At 41.7% G+C, this 13591-nt stretch overlaps 1 protein-coding gene across 1 annotated transcript in view; it reads right to left on the bottom strand.

Annotated features, from left to right (window-relative positions):
- The window catches only part of LOC310861116 (sodium- and chloride-dependent creatine transporter 1-like), a 48657-nt gene that overhangs the window by 26630 nt on the left and 8436 nt on the right, over positions 1–13591 (bottom strand). The window contains exon 3 of the mRNA XM_083768440.1: positions 338–469. Coding sequence (XP_083624566.1) covers positions 338–469 — 132 coding nt within the window. The remainder of the gene's footprint in view (positions 1–337; positions 470–13591) is intronic.

Genomic DNA, 13591 nt, shown 5'->3' with positions numbered 1-13591 from the left:
TGAAAACAATTTTCATGAACTGTTTTAAACACATATTTTGATATATGTGTTTTTCCTGTTATTTAAGTGATGTTGAATGTTTAATGGAAACAAGATGTTGGCTTCTTTTGTAGTCTCATCCATTTGCTGTTTGTATTTGTACTGCTGACCTTTTGTCAAAAAAATATTCATTTTAATTAAATCGCTCCCGCTCAAAACCAACGATACTTTTCAAATTAGGCTTTTAGAGTCTATTGCTTGCAGAACTTGACTGATGCCTCGTTGCTGACCGCATCACTGACGTGCCAATAATCACGGTAAAGCACACCCTGGGGTGTAATATTGCTCGTTATAGAACCTTTGAAGAGGGGTACGATGTTCCAGGTGGACACGCCTCCCTGCTTCATGAACTGTCCCAGAGCGATCTCCAGGAAGAAGACCGGGATGCCCCCGACGAACACGATCAGCATGTAGGGGATGAGAAACACACCTGCAACGCACGCACGCACACACACACACACACACACACACACACACACACACACACACACACACACACACACACACACACACACACACACACACACACACACACACATAAAATCATTTATTTATGTCCACATAAGAGATGTAATACAAGGACACAAATAACAACAAGCTTGTGATCTTGTCCATGCTCATCAGGCATAACTCCATCTCTAATCTAACTATAAATGCACCACGTCTCTGTGTGTACGTGTGTAACGTGTGTCTGTATCCCACGTAACTCGATAACCGTTATCGCCACCGACTTCAAATTGGACACATGCGTTCCACACCATTACAGGGAGCGCAGTGCCCGGTGTCCAGTCGGTCTGACCCACCCGCAATTTCCACATTGCGGGCACTCTACGGGCACTGCCGTAGAGGCCCCACGGGCACCTATGTAGTCCTCGAAATGTCTAATCCTAACTCTTAACCCCAACATGAACCTTATCCTTATTTAGACATTTATTTTTTCAAACCATAAAACAACATTTTCTCACCATGTCCATTTCTCATATTCTACTATATTTAATATTTGCGGGACATGGTCCTCACCAGATACACAGGTGCTGAGACACACACACACACGCACACACATGTACGCGTGTGTGTGCGCGCGCGCGCACACACACACACACACACACACACACACACACACACACACACACACACACACACACACACACACACACACACACACACACACACACACACACCACACAGTCACACACACACACACACACACACACACACACACACACACACAGTCACACACACACACACACAGTCACACACACGCGTGCCCAGCTAAATGTTAGGATAAGGCTTGTATGTGAGGGATAATCCACGAGTAGCAAGTCAGTTATGAGAAAATAAAGTGCATAGCAGAGTTTTGTTCAGCCCCTGAAGTTATACTTTCTCATGCATTATTATCCCACTTAATTTTAACCACGGCTAGAACCCCAACCGTCCAAAGATATTATAAGGAGGCCTTCCATGGTTCTCATTCATATTCGGTGTTATTATAAGGAGACCTTCCATGGTTCTCATTCATATTCTGTGTTATTATAAGGATGCCTTCCATGGTTCTCATTCATATTCTGTGTTATTATAAGGATGCCTTCCATGGTTCTCATTCATATTCGGTGTTATTATAAGGAGACCTTCCATGGTTCTCATTCATATTCTGTGTTATTATAAGGAGGCCTTCCATGGTTCTCATTCATATTCTGTGTTATTATAAGGAGGCCTTCCATGGTTCTCATTCATTCGTAACACACCGCCTTAGATTGTCTACTCCCCCCCCCCCCCCGAACGGTCACACCAAAATAGGGATGCTAGTAGTGTTCAAGTGGTTAAAGGGTTTGGTATTGTAAAGTACCGTAGGCATTTCATAGATGCTCTTAAACAGAGCGACTTACAAGGTACAAGGTAGGGCCTAAAATTCAGAGAGACAGTGTAGTGCCTCTGTAATAATATATATCTCAAAATAATAATCTGTACATTGAAACTATAGGGTAAACAAATAATCTGCTATCGACATTTTTTTCTAATAGGCTATACTATACCTCTTAGATTACGGTAGCTGAAAGGGTGTTCATTACATTCAGACATTGACTGCTTATCTCGCTTAAAGCCAAAGCCGCACACAAGCATCATAGGAATGCTACCATTATGCTCTGGGAGATCAAAGTTCTCTCTAGTTAAACGCTAGCAAATTATGCTACATTGCTAGTTAAACCGGGATATAACCTGTGATCTACTTGGAAGATCAGTCATAGTATGTATGTCATTATGTAAGTCATATGATTGCCATGAGCCATAGGCAAGTGAAGTGATAGTCTTGCTAGCATAATGTTAGCTTGCTGACCATACTGCTTTCAGACAGTGAGAATCCACCATTAGCATGTTGTTGGTGAGGTGTTTCTTAAGAATAATAGTAGCCTACAATGTGGGATTGTACGGAATTGCTCATTGAATCAAAACAAGGAGGGTTGCACTCAGAAAGTCATTATTTTATTTTATTTTTTTCCATATGTAATATCGCCACTGTAATATTCTGGGACTCTAAATAACCACACTTGGAGAGCATTCAAACACAGGTCTTTACTTGGTGACTCTCAATGCAGAACTGAACACACACAGCACACTCAGAGGCTATACAACAGGCTGCATAGTGTTGGGCCGTGTTGGGAGTTGGGGCCCCAGAAAAAGTGCCTAGAAAATGAATTTCGTTCCGCGTCATGGGCACTACTCATTCAATGCATTTTTTCATATATAATACACTTCTGAACTTTGGGTTAAAAGTTCTACTCATAATATCCTGCAGTATTTTGTCACAGGCCAGAAATGTATATAAAAGTATATAACCAACCAAACGAAAATCTTGTGGTGCTGTTTTTGCTTGTAAAATGTGTTATATTGATTTTGGCAACACAAAATATTTATGTCATAAATACATATACCTAACATCTGAAACAAGTACTGGTGCCTTAGTTTACTCATACATTAATCTAGATCATGAAATGTAGCAAATTTGTTAAAAAAATAAACTCTTCAACTAACGTTATTGGCACCCAGCACACTGAAACATACACATAGTAAATTGAGCATCTGACATTTCAGCAATAGTCCCGGGCATTACGGATATTTCCATGACAATCAATATTAAAAGGACCAAATTTGGCCCGGATGTAGCCCAGGGCATGCTCTAATGATTAAGCTAGGGCGCCCGAGCCTGTGACCTTCGGGGTCGCCATGGTGGCCAAATCCAATATGGCTGCCACTGCCACTGCCACCTAAAACAGTTTTGGCTGTAACATTTGAACCAGATGAGCTACAAATGCGGTGTCTATTTATTTAGTTATTTGACCATTAGGCCTACAAAAATGTTGGAATACTTATCATTACAATGGGGTGTGTCTGGTACCCTAATTTGCATTTCCAAGATGGTGGCTATGTGAAAAGGAGTTATAACTTAACTTTTGACAATTTCAGTCAAGTCGATGCATGAATTTTAATCATTAGAAACACATTGGAATGTTCCAATTCATGATGAAATCTATCTAGAACACACCATTATGGTGTACAGCTTCATCGCTGTATGCACCTAAACCATCCACTCCATGTGAGCTCCCCACGACGGAGCCCGCGTCTTTTGCAGCATCTTGTTGCATACGCTAAAAGATCTGAGCATTCGAGAAGAACACATCATCAGAAACAGGTCTCATGGTCGCAGCTTACGTATTTCCTGTAGGCGGACTCGACATAGCCCTCACCGGGCGCACCTCTTCTACTACAGTGAACGGTAGAGTGACTGATGTTAGTCTGCCTCAAGTCAAACGTTACTCTTTTAACTGCTTTTTACTAACACTAACATTACAAAGATGCCCAGAACATCGAGATGAACCTGTTTAGTTTATGGCTGCTCGAACAGCAATGGCAACATTCCAAAAAATAAATAAATAACAGAATGTCAAAATATCCACCGTGGGGTCCAGAGCCATTGAGTAATGGTTGAGACGAAGCAGTGAAGGGTCATACTAAGGGCTGGATTTTGAAGATGCATTTTACAATGGGGTAATACATAAATTGCCCTCGCTCTGCGCACATTCGTATTATGAAAGGCATATCGGCCCGTGTTGAACACACACACATATGGCATACGGCGTTCCTGAATATTTTAGCATTGTGGGAGTGTCCATATGTTAATTATTTTCGCTTTGCGCAATTTACTATTAAGCCCCTTGACCTAAAAACACTTAGCGCATAACGATTAGACGTGGGTCTGACCACCTCATAAACGCAAAAAGCACTGTTTGATTGTACACTTGAGCGGCTCTGGGAGGCTGCTAGAGTGTTGCCATGTCTGTTTATTATAAGCGGCTTCTTTTTCTGTAAAGTTGCTTGTAAATATTGGTAGTTGTACTATTTGTGGTTGCTTTTCTTGTTTCTAAAGTGGTTATTTGGGCTTTTCTCCTAATGTTGTTTAAACCAGTGATCCTCACACAGCACATTCCCATGTCAAGGATCCCCAGATGAATGCATTTGCCCAACTAAGGACGGCTAATCCAAAAATTTAATTTAATTTTTCCAAGATTACTTTTGAAAATAGCAGATCTATACCAGCTCACAATGCATCACATTCATTCATTAAAACTATGAACTCTGACTGCAGGGGGATATATATAATGATCATTATAACAATGTGCAAGAACATATTTAAAAAGAAGGAAGAACTTTATATTTGTGGACAATCAAAATATGTTTTTTTATTTTAATGTGGTGTTATTAAAATTAATCTGGATATGGCAGACTCACTATCTAGAAAATAAAAACATGGCACTTCATTTAAAATAGGTTACAGACCCCTGTTATATGCGCTTATTTTTATAGACCTATTTACTTGTTTCTATGAGACATGGCAACAGCCTCTTTTGGTATTTTTTTTGTAAAATGTTGAGATTAGAAACGGCCATAATTCTTTCATTTCTCAACCTTAAAAATAAATAAAAACATCTCCATAATCCGTGGGAAGTTTGCTTTCATATGCTGTATCACACCCGATTCAAGTCTTCTTCAATAAAATGCTAAGAGCGAAGACCATATACCATCGGGGCCACAGGCACAGCATTAAGCCGCAGCATTGAATGAAATAAAATATAATAAACGTTATTTTACTGGTGTTTTTCAATAGAAACAAATTATTTTGAGGCATAAAGGTGACAGCATGCAGTGCAATAGGAATAATTAACCCAAATGTGACAAGGTCATGTCATGTCTTCTATGGTGCCAGCCTGAAGAAATGTAATACCACGATCCCCAAAGTGCGCATTCCGTATGTGACATCAGCTGACTGGTAAAGAGAATAGTACAGACATGTTGATTGGGTACGTCTCAAACACGCCTTAAACACACCCATGACTAATTCAAGGCCATTTTGCGCAATCCACGGGGTGTCGAAAGCGCTTCTTAACATGCCGAAAATTGCAATATGACATACAACACGCCCCCAGCTCATAAAACTGTATGTATTACCCCATTGTAAAATGCATCTTCAAAATCCAGCCCTAAGCATTTAAAGTAGCATTTAAATGACTCAATGGCTCTGGTCTCAGACCCCGCGGTGGATATTTGACATTCCGTTTGTTTTGTTTTTTGGAATGTTGCCACTACTGCTGGAGCAGCCATAAACTAAACAGGTTCATCTCGATGTAAGCTGCGACCATGAGACCCGTTTCTGAATTCGTCTATAGGGTGAGCAGGAAAGGTGACCTTGGGGAGTGCCCGTGATTTACACCAACACCTTTGAACAGACAACCCTGCAGTCTCACATACTGCAGTCTGCCCGAGAGATTCTTAGATCTTAGATCCATGCCACCAAACCATGCCCCCCCCCCCATCAACACAAGCTTCTGCAAGCAGCTGTGACTGGATAGTTTTGAAGACATTGGAGAAGTGTAAAAAAAGCATGATTCTAACTGTATTGCCCAGGGTGTCAAGGTGTACAGTGGCGTGCACAGTCTTCCGCAAGCATCACTGAAGTGGCAATAATCACGTTAACCCACACCCTCAAGTGTAATATTGCAATTCTACCACAGTTACCCTTAAAACAAAGAAAATCGCTGAAAGAATATATTCTTTTACTGACAGATGTAGTCACTACGACCACAAATGTCCCAATATGACAGCATACACAAAGGCTACAAATCTATCAAATTGTCTTCAAAAAGTCTTCTTCAATAAAATGCTAAGAGCGAAGACCATATACCATCGGGGCCACAGGCACAGCATTAAGCCGCAGCATTCAACTCATTCCTTCATCATGACTTGAATGAAATAAAATATAATAAACGTTATTTTACTGGTGTTTTTCAATAGAAACAAATTATTTTGAGGCATAAAGGTGACAGCATGCAGTGCAATAGGAATAATTAACCCAAATGTGACAAAGTCATGTCATGTCTTCTATGGTGCCAGCCTGAAGAAATGTAATACCACGATCCCCAAAGTGCGCATTCCGTATGTGACATCAGCTGACTGGTAAAGAGAATAGTACGGACATGTTGATTGGGTACGTCTCAAACACGCCTTAAACACACCCATGACTAATTCAAGGCCGTTTTGCGCAATCCACGGGGTGTCGAAAGCGCTTCTTAACATGCCGAAAATTGCAATATGACATACAACACGCCCCCAGCTCATAAAACTGTATGTATTACCCCATTGTAAAATGCATCTTCAAAATCCAGCCCTAAGCATTTAAAGTAGCATTTAAATGACTCAATGGCGCCCAGGCCGTGGCGTAACGGTCTGGGCACCTGACTGGTAATCCAGTCGCAGTGTGCCGCGGGTTCGACTCCCGAGCCCGACACGGCCTTTACTGCATGTCATCCCCCCATCTCTCTCCCGTTTCCTGTCAGCCTACTGTCTGTCCCTTCAAAAAATCAATAAAAGGCGTAAGCCGCAAAAAATATCTTAAAAAAAATTACTCAATGGCTCTGGTCTCAGACCCCGCGGTGGATATTTGACATTCCGTTTGTTTTGTTTTTTGGAATGTTGCCACTACTGCTGGAGCAGCCATAAACTAAACAGGTTCATCTCGATGTAAGCTGCGACCATGAGACCCGTTTCTGAATTCGTCTATAGGGTGAGCAGGAAAGGTGACCTTGGGGAGTGCCCGTGATTTACACCAGCACCTTTGAACAGACAACCCTGCAGTCTCACATACTGCAGTCTGCCCGAGAGATTCTTAGATCTTAGATCCATGCCACCAAACCATGCCCCCCCCCATCAACACAAGCTTCTGCAAGCAGCTGTGACTGGATAGTTTTGAAGACATTGGAGAAGTTTAAAAAAAGCATGATTCTAACTGTATTGCCCAGGGTGTCAAGGTGTACAGTGGCGTGCACAGTCTTCCGCAAGCATCACTGAAGTGGCAATAATCACGTTAACCCACACCCTCAAGTGTAATATTGCAATTCTACCACAGTTACCCTTAAAACAAAGAAAATCGCCGAAAGAATATATTCTTTTACTGACAGATGTAGTCACTACGACCACAAATGTCCCAATATGACAGCATACACATAGTAAATTTAGCCAAAAGCTTATATTTCATACATGATAAACATTGTCACAACCTACAGTGTAATGAAAGGTAGAAAATAAAAGCAGTGCACCTCGGCCCACAAAGGCTACAAATCTATCAAATTGTCTTCAAAAAGTCTTCTTCAATAAAATGCCAAGAGCGAAGACCATATACCATCGGGGCCACAGGCACAGCATTAAGCCGCAGCATTCAACTCATTCCTTCATCATGACTTGAATGAAATAAAATATAATAAACGTTATTTTACTGGTGTTTTTCAATAGAAACAAATTATTTTGAGGCATAAAGGTGACAGCATGCAGTGCAATAGGAATAATTAACCCAAATGTGACAAAGTCATGTCATGTCTTCTATGGTGCCAGCCTGAAGAAATGTAATACCACGATCCCCAAAGTGCGCATTCCGTATGTGACATCAGCTGACTGGTAAAGAGAATAGTACGGACATGTTGATTGGGTACGTCTCAAACACGCCTTAAACACACCCATGACTAATTCAAGGCCGTTTTGCGCAATCCACGGGGTGTCGAAAGCGCTTCTTAACATGCCGAAAATTGCAATATGACATACAACACGCCCCCAGCTCATAAAACTGTATGTATTACCCCAGGTATTGCCCAGGGTGTCAAGGTGTACAGTGGCGTGCAGACACTTTGAGGGGCAGGTGCTCAAGTGAAACAAAAGGGCACCTTAAATGTTAAAAAAAAAACATTTCTCTAACACACACACACACACACACACACACAGAGCCTGGCTCTGTGCTCTGAGAGAGAGCCGTATCCAGTACTTCACAGATGCGTGTAGCGCCCGTGAAAAAATTGGGTATTTCCGATTATAAAGTCGTTATTTTCGGGTCAAAAACGGGTCTGCACAGCAGAAATAGCCTAGTGCAAATCTTACATTTTTGATGAGACTTTTTTCACTATTGGCATATTGCCTATATGGTAAATACCATAATAACATAAACACATCAATTTAACTTGAACAACCAATGTCAATTTGAAGCATTCCCTGCTGAGAGAGAGACGTCTCTCTAGTCTCTATCGCACGTTAGAGAGAGAGAGACTCGAGAGAGAAAGGGGGGGGGGGGGTCACGTTAGTATCAAGCTAAGCGTACGTTCGTTCCATATAAATGACAGATCGACATCGCTCATGGGGCTTCTGCAGGCATGCAGCTCCAATGCCCCATGCGCCTAGTAGATCTCTCGTTTCGCTCACTTTCCCCTCCGAGTCAGCGGCCGCATGGACATGGTCCAAGTGCCTGGGTCGTTTTATTTATTGTTACCTGGCTGGCTGCTTGTGGTCACGACCGTCCAACTTTTTGGACCGGGTCCGTCATTCGTGAGAATGTAAGAAGTCAGAAGCCCTTTCTGCAAACTTCTGCCCTGTGCAGAGTGTATGCGCGTTCACGTTGAGTGAGAGTTAACGGAGGCGGAGGGAGGGGCACGATGCCTCCCGTGTGTGTGTGTGTGTGTGTGTGTGTGTGTGTGTGTGTGTGTGGACAGTCACACACATACAACATCATGACAAATTTATAAATATATATATTATAAGCTTTTAATCCAGAATTGATCGATGTCACCATGGGCCACATACTATACAGTATAATACAGGGCATGATGGTCCAGAGAGGGCCACTAGGGGGTGCTCAAGCACCCCTTGGCGTCTACGTATGCACGCCCCTGAAGGTGTATGGTATGAATGCCTTGTTTAGCATGTAGAATAGATGACATCATCAAACCCAATGTCCACCTGGTATGCAAACTGAAGGGGGCCAATGTAGTCACTCACCATCAGTGAGTGACGATTTTATGTAGGTGGTGGGGAGCTCAGAGTGGAAAGTAGGCTTTCTAATAACACAAGCCGCCTTTGTATTGGTGAGTATAGGTAAAACGTATTTATATTTCCGCAACAGAGGAGTGGCTGATCTGCATTTCATGCGAGCGCAGGAAGACAACAGTCCCATAGCTCTAATGAAGGCATTAGACTAGATCTGATCTATACTATACTATACTATACTATACTATACTATACTATACTATACTATACTATACTATACTATACCATACTATACCATACCATACTATACTATACTATACTATACTATACTATACTATACTATACTATACTATACTATACTATACTATACTATACTGTTACGCGGCTACGCCAACACCTATGTATGGGCGATTGGGCGTACATACTGTACAGGTGGTTCTGGACAACTACCTATCCAATCACATCGGACATAAAAATGTCAGCAGCAACGCACATGCCGAGTTTGAAGTTGGTCGGTTGAACGATTTTCGAGATACGTCTACTAGATGGACGTGTATATGCACGTACAGAGATTTTGTGCATTCATTATTTAATACTCTTATCTGTATCAATAGGAATGTGTATATTAGAGTGTTCTAGATAGATGTAATCATACATCAGAGCATTTCATTTTTGTGTTTAAAATAGTTTGTCAAAAAATTCAAAAGTTCACTCATTTTCACATAGCCATAGGGTTCCAGACACACCCAATCATAATGATAAACATTCCAACGCGTTTGTAATGGTCCAAAAACATGACAGACAAAGTTTGCATGTGTAGCTCATCTGGTTTTAAAGCCAAAACAGTTTTAGTTAGCAGCCATTGAGGTCGCGATGGCGACCCCAAAGGTCACCAGCTGTACAATAATGTCAGATGCTGTGACACTTTATGATATTTGAATAAATGTTTCATACCATATGTTGTAATAATTCTGACCTTTATTGCATTTGTCTTTAGTCTTGTCCATTTTTTGCATTATTCAATTTAGGGGGGTGTGGTAACAATTTGATAGATTTGTAGCCTTTGTGGGCCGAGGTGCACTGCTTTTATTTTCTACCTTTCATTACACTGTAAGTTGTGACAATGTTTATCATGTATGAAATATAAGCTTTTGGCTAAATTTACTATGTGTATGCTGTCATATTGGGACATTTGTGGTCGTAGTGACTACATCTGTCAGTAAAAGAATATATTCTTTCAGCGATTTTCTTTGTTTAAGGGTAACTGTGGTAGAATTGCAATATTACACTCGAGGGTGTGGGTTAACGTGATTATTGTCACTTCAGTGATGCTTGCGGAACTCGACTCCGTCTCGTTCCTGACCGCATCCCTGTCGTGGCAATAATCACGTTAACCGACACCCTCAAGTGTAATATTGCTTAAATGAAGGCGATGACACCTTACACCTGAAAGATGTCTAGGGTGATGCGTGACTTAGTAGCAAATATAAGCTTGTTTTTCTGTAAAGTTGCTTGTAAATATTAGTTTTAGCTTGTTTCTAAAGTATAGTTGCTTATATAGCAAATAGCCGATGCATATAGGTTTAAAGTGCTCATGTAGCTTATACTCGTTTCTTTTAGGCTTGTTTTCATAGACCTACTGTAGTTGCTTGCACGAAATCTGGCAACACTTGGTAGGCAACTATACTCATTGAACTTAAAAGTTGAAATAAACAAAAATCTAAACAAATTTGTCTAGAATTGTCTCTCACAACTCACAGGTGTGACCACAGTGAAACTAAATAAATGGCAAGCAGACTGCGGGGTGTACAGTACAGTACAGTACAGTACATACAGTACAGTACATGAAATGATTTGAATGCACTGTGTTGGAGGGCATTCAAATCATGAGAGAGATTAGCACTTTTAGCACACCCTGAGGGAGGGGGGTTATTCTGTAGCAGTTTTTTAAATGCTACAGCGCATTTCATTCATTCATTCATTCAATGAAATGTCATTATATGCATGTATATGATTTTTACATTCAAATGCATTAATCTAATGTGTTTAGATTAATCTCAGAGCCATGAGACAAATATGTCCTTAGATGCACGTATGAGCATGCACAACTGCACGCACGCACGCACAAACAAGCATAGTCTGAAATTGAATGCAAAAGTCATGTTTTTAGTATTTACCAAGAACAAAATAACAACCAGATGGTCGGCCCCTCTGAGAGAGCAGACAAGAGGAGAAGGACGGAAGAAAAGAGAGCAAGAGAGGGGGGGGGGGGTTAAGCAAGGCCACAGATAAGTGATGCGCTGACTGAGGGAGTGTCTGGAGTGTTTTGGACCTTTGTGTTTAGTATTGACCTTGAGAGACACAGATGCCTGGACACTGTGGACAGTAGACCAGCAGATCTTGTTTAGTATTGACCTTGAGAGAGACAGATTCCTAGACAGTAGACTAGCAGGTTGTGTTTAGTATTGACCTTGAGAGAGACAGATGCCTGGACAGTAGACCAGCAGGTTGTGTTTAGTATTGACCTTGAGAGAGACAGATTCCTGGACAGTATACTATCAGGTTGTGTTTAGTATTGACCTTGAGAGAGACAGATTCCTGGACAGTAGACTATCAGGTTGTGTTTAGTATTGACCTTGAGAGAGACAGATTCCTGGACAGTAGACCAGCAGGTTGTGTTTAGTATTGACCTTGAGAGAGACAGATGCCTGGACAGTACGGGGACGGGGAGAGATATCGCTGCTGTCGGGGCAGCATTTGTTTTTATTTATGAGGAAATGAACGCCCTGCCTACTTCATCATACTACAGTAAATGAACGTCCTTGCCTACTTCATCATACTACAGTGTCACACAAAAGCATCAAAGGTAGCAGATCTGCTACTTTTGGTTGGATGCATGTTGCATGTTTCTACTTTAACTCATAAGAAAGCTAAACTCTTGACAGCCAGTAAGTGAGTCTCGTTGACGAAAGTGCTGTACAGACGACCACGGTAGCTAAAATCACAAATACAAGAACCACCACAGCCATAAACGCAGGTACAAATACGGTAAACATGTCGATTACCCACCCAATGGACACTTGAATTCATGGATATTTGTTTGTTTTTGTTGCGTTCCTAAACCAATAATTTGATGATCAAAAAACACAAAAATAAAAGTGTCCATGGGGTGAGTAATAGATAGAAAACAAGATCCGTTGATCGGTTTGTGCCGGCTCTTTGGTGGTCAGAAATACTGTTGATTTGACGTGAGGGTCTATGTTTTAGGGCAAGGCTTCCAATGGTTAGGTAAGTAGATGTAAAGGGAAATTGGGGCTTAGTGTCCCATCGGTCGTATATAATCTCCCATTGGCTTAGAGGCCTGCAGCCAATCATGAAAATCTACTATGGGAGATCGTTTATCAAGCTGATAAAAAGGGGGGTGAACTATCCCTTTAACAACTTAATATCAGTTGTAGATGATGGGGGACAATTGGGCACAGCGGTTTTTGACGAGATGTAAAAAGTAGACTTTTGAGAAAACTGACAAAGTTTGACATTTGTAGAGCATAAGACCAGATGCAGATGACTTATTGAGAGGTAACGTTTTTTGTCTCCACCAGCCGAAGGCATGGGGAGAGTATGTTTTGCACTCCGTCCGTCCGTCCGTGTGTCCGTCCGTCCGTCCGTCCGTCCGTGAACAGCTAATCTCAGCCACCGTTAACCCGGTCGATGCCAAATTTTGCACACACACTCCCTGGATGCCAACCATGAACCTCTGCCCCAAACTTTCCAGAACGGCCTGTTATAGCGCCACCAGGAGGCCGCTTTGTGCAAAACAAGTTTTTGCACAGTACACCTACAGATTTTGTCCAAACATCACGCAAATTGGTACACAGTCTCTCTAGAGCCATTCAACGAAACGGGTCTTTCAGATTTATCACACTCCATCCTGATTGGTTAAGATTGGCTTCCAAAGTTCACAGGAGTGCTCAGTTTCAAACAAAATGCTGCAAATCATGAACACATCGCGTGATTTCCGTGAAATTGTGCACCCACATTCCCACTAGGCCCAGGACGAAATGCCACATGAACAATTTCAACTCAGCCTCAAGGTGGCGCTATAACTGGCCCAAAAGTGTTTTTACCTCTAACTGCACGGATCTGTGGATAACCTGGTGGAGACCTGTGCCCGGAAGGGCACTTTTTCTAGTTTGTT

The sequence above is a fragment of the Protomyctophum parallelum genome, assembly GCF_964188405.1.
Source record: "Protomyctophum parallelum genome assembly, chromosome: 7".
NCBI classification, from domain to species: domain Eukaryota; kingdom Metazoa; phylum Chordata; class Actinopteri; order Myctophiformes; family Myctophidae; genus Protomyctophum; species Protomyctophum parallelum.
The sequence above is the reverse complement of the archived record's forward strand: the minus strand, read 5'-3'. Positions and strand labels throughout refer to the sequence as shown.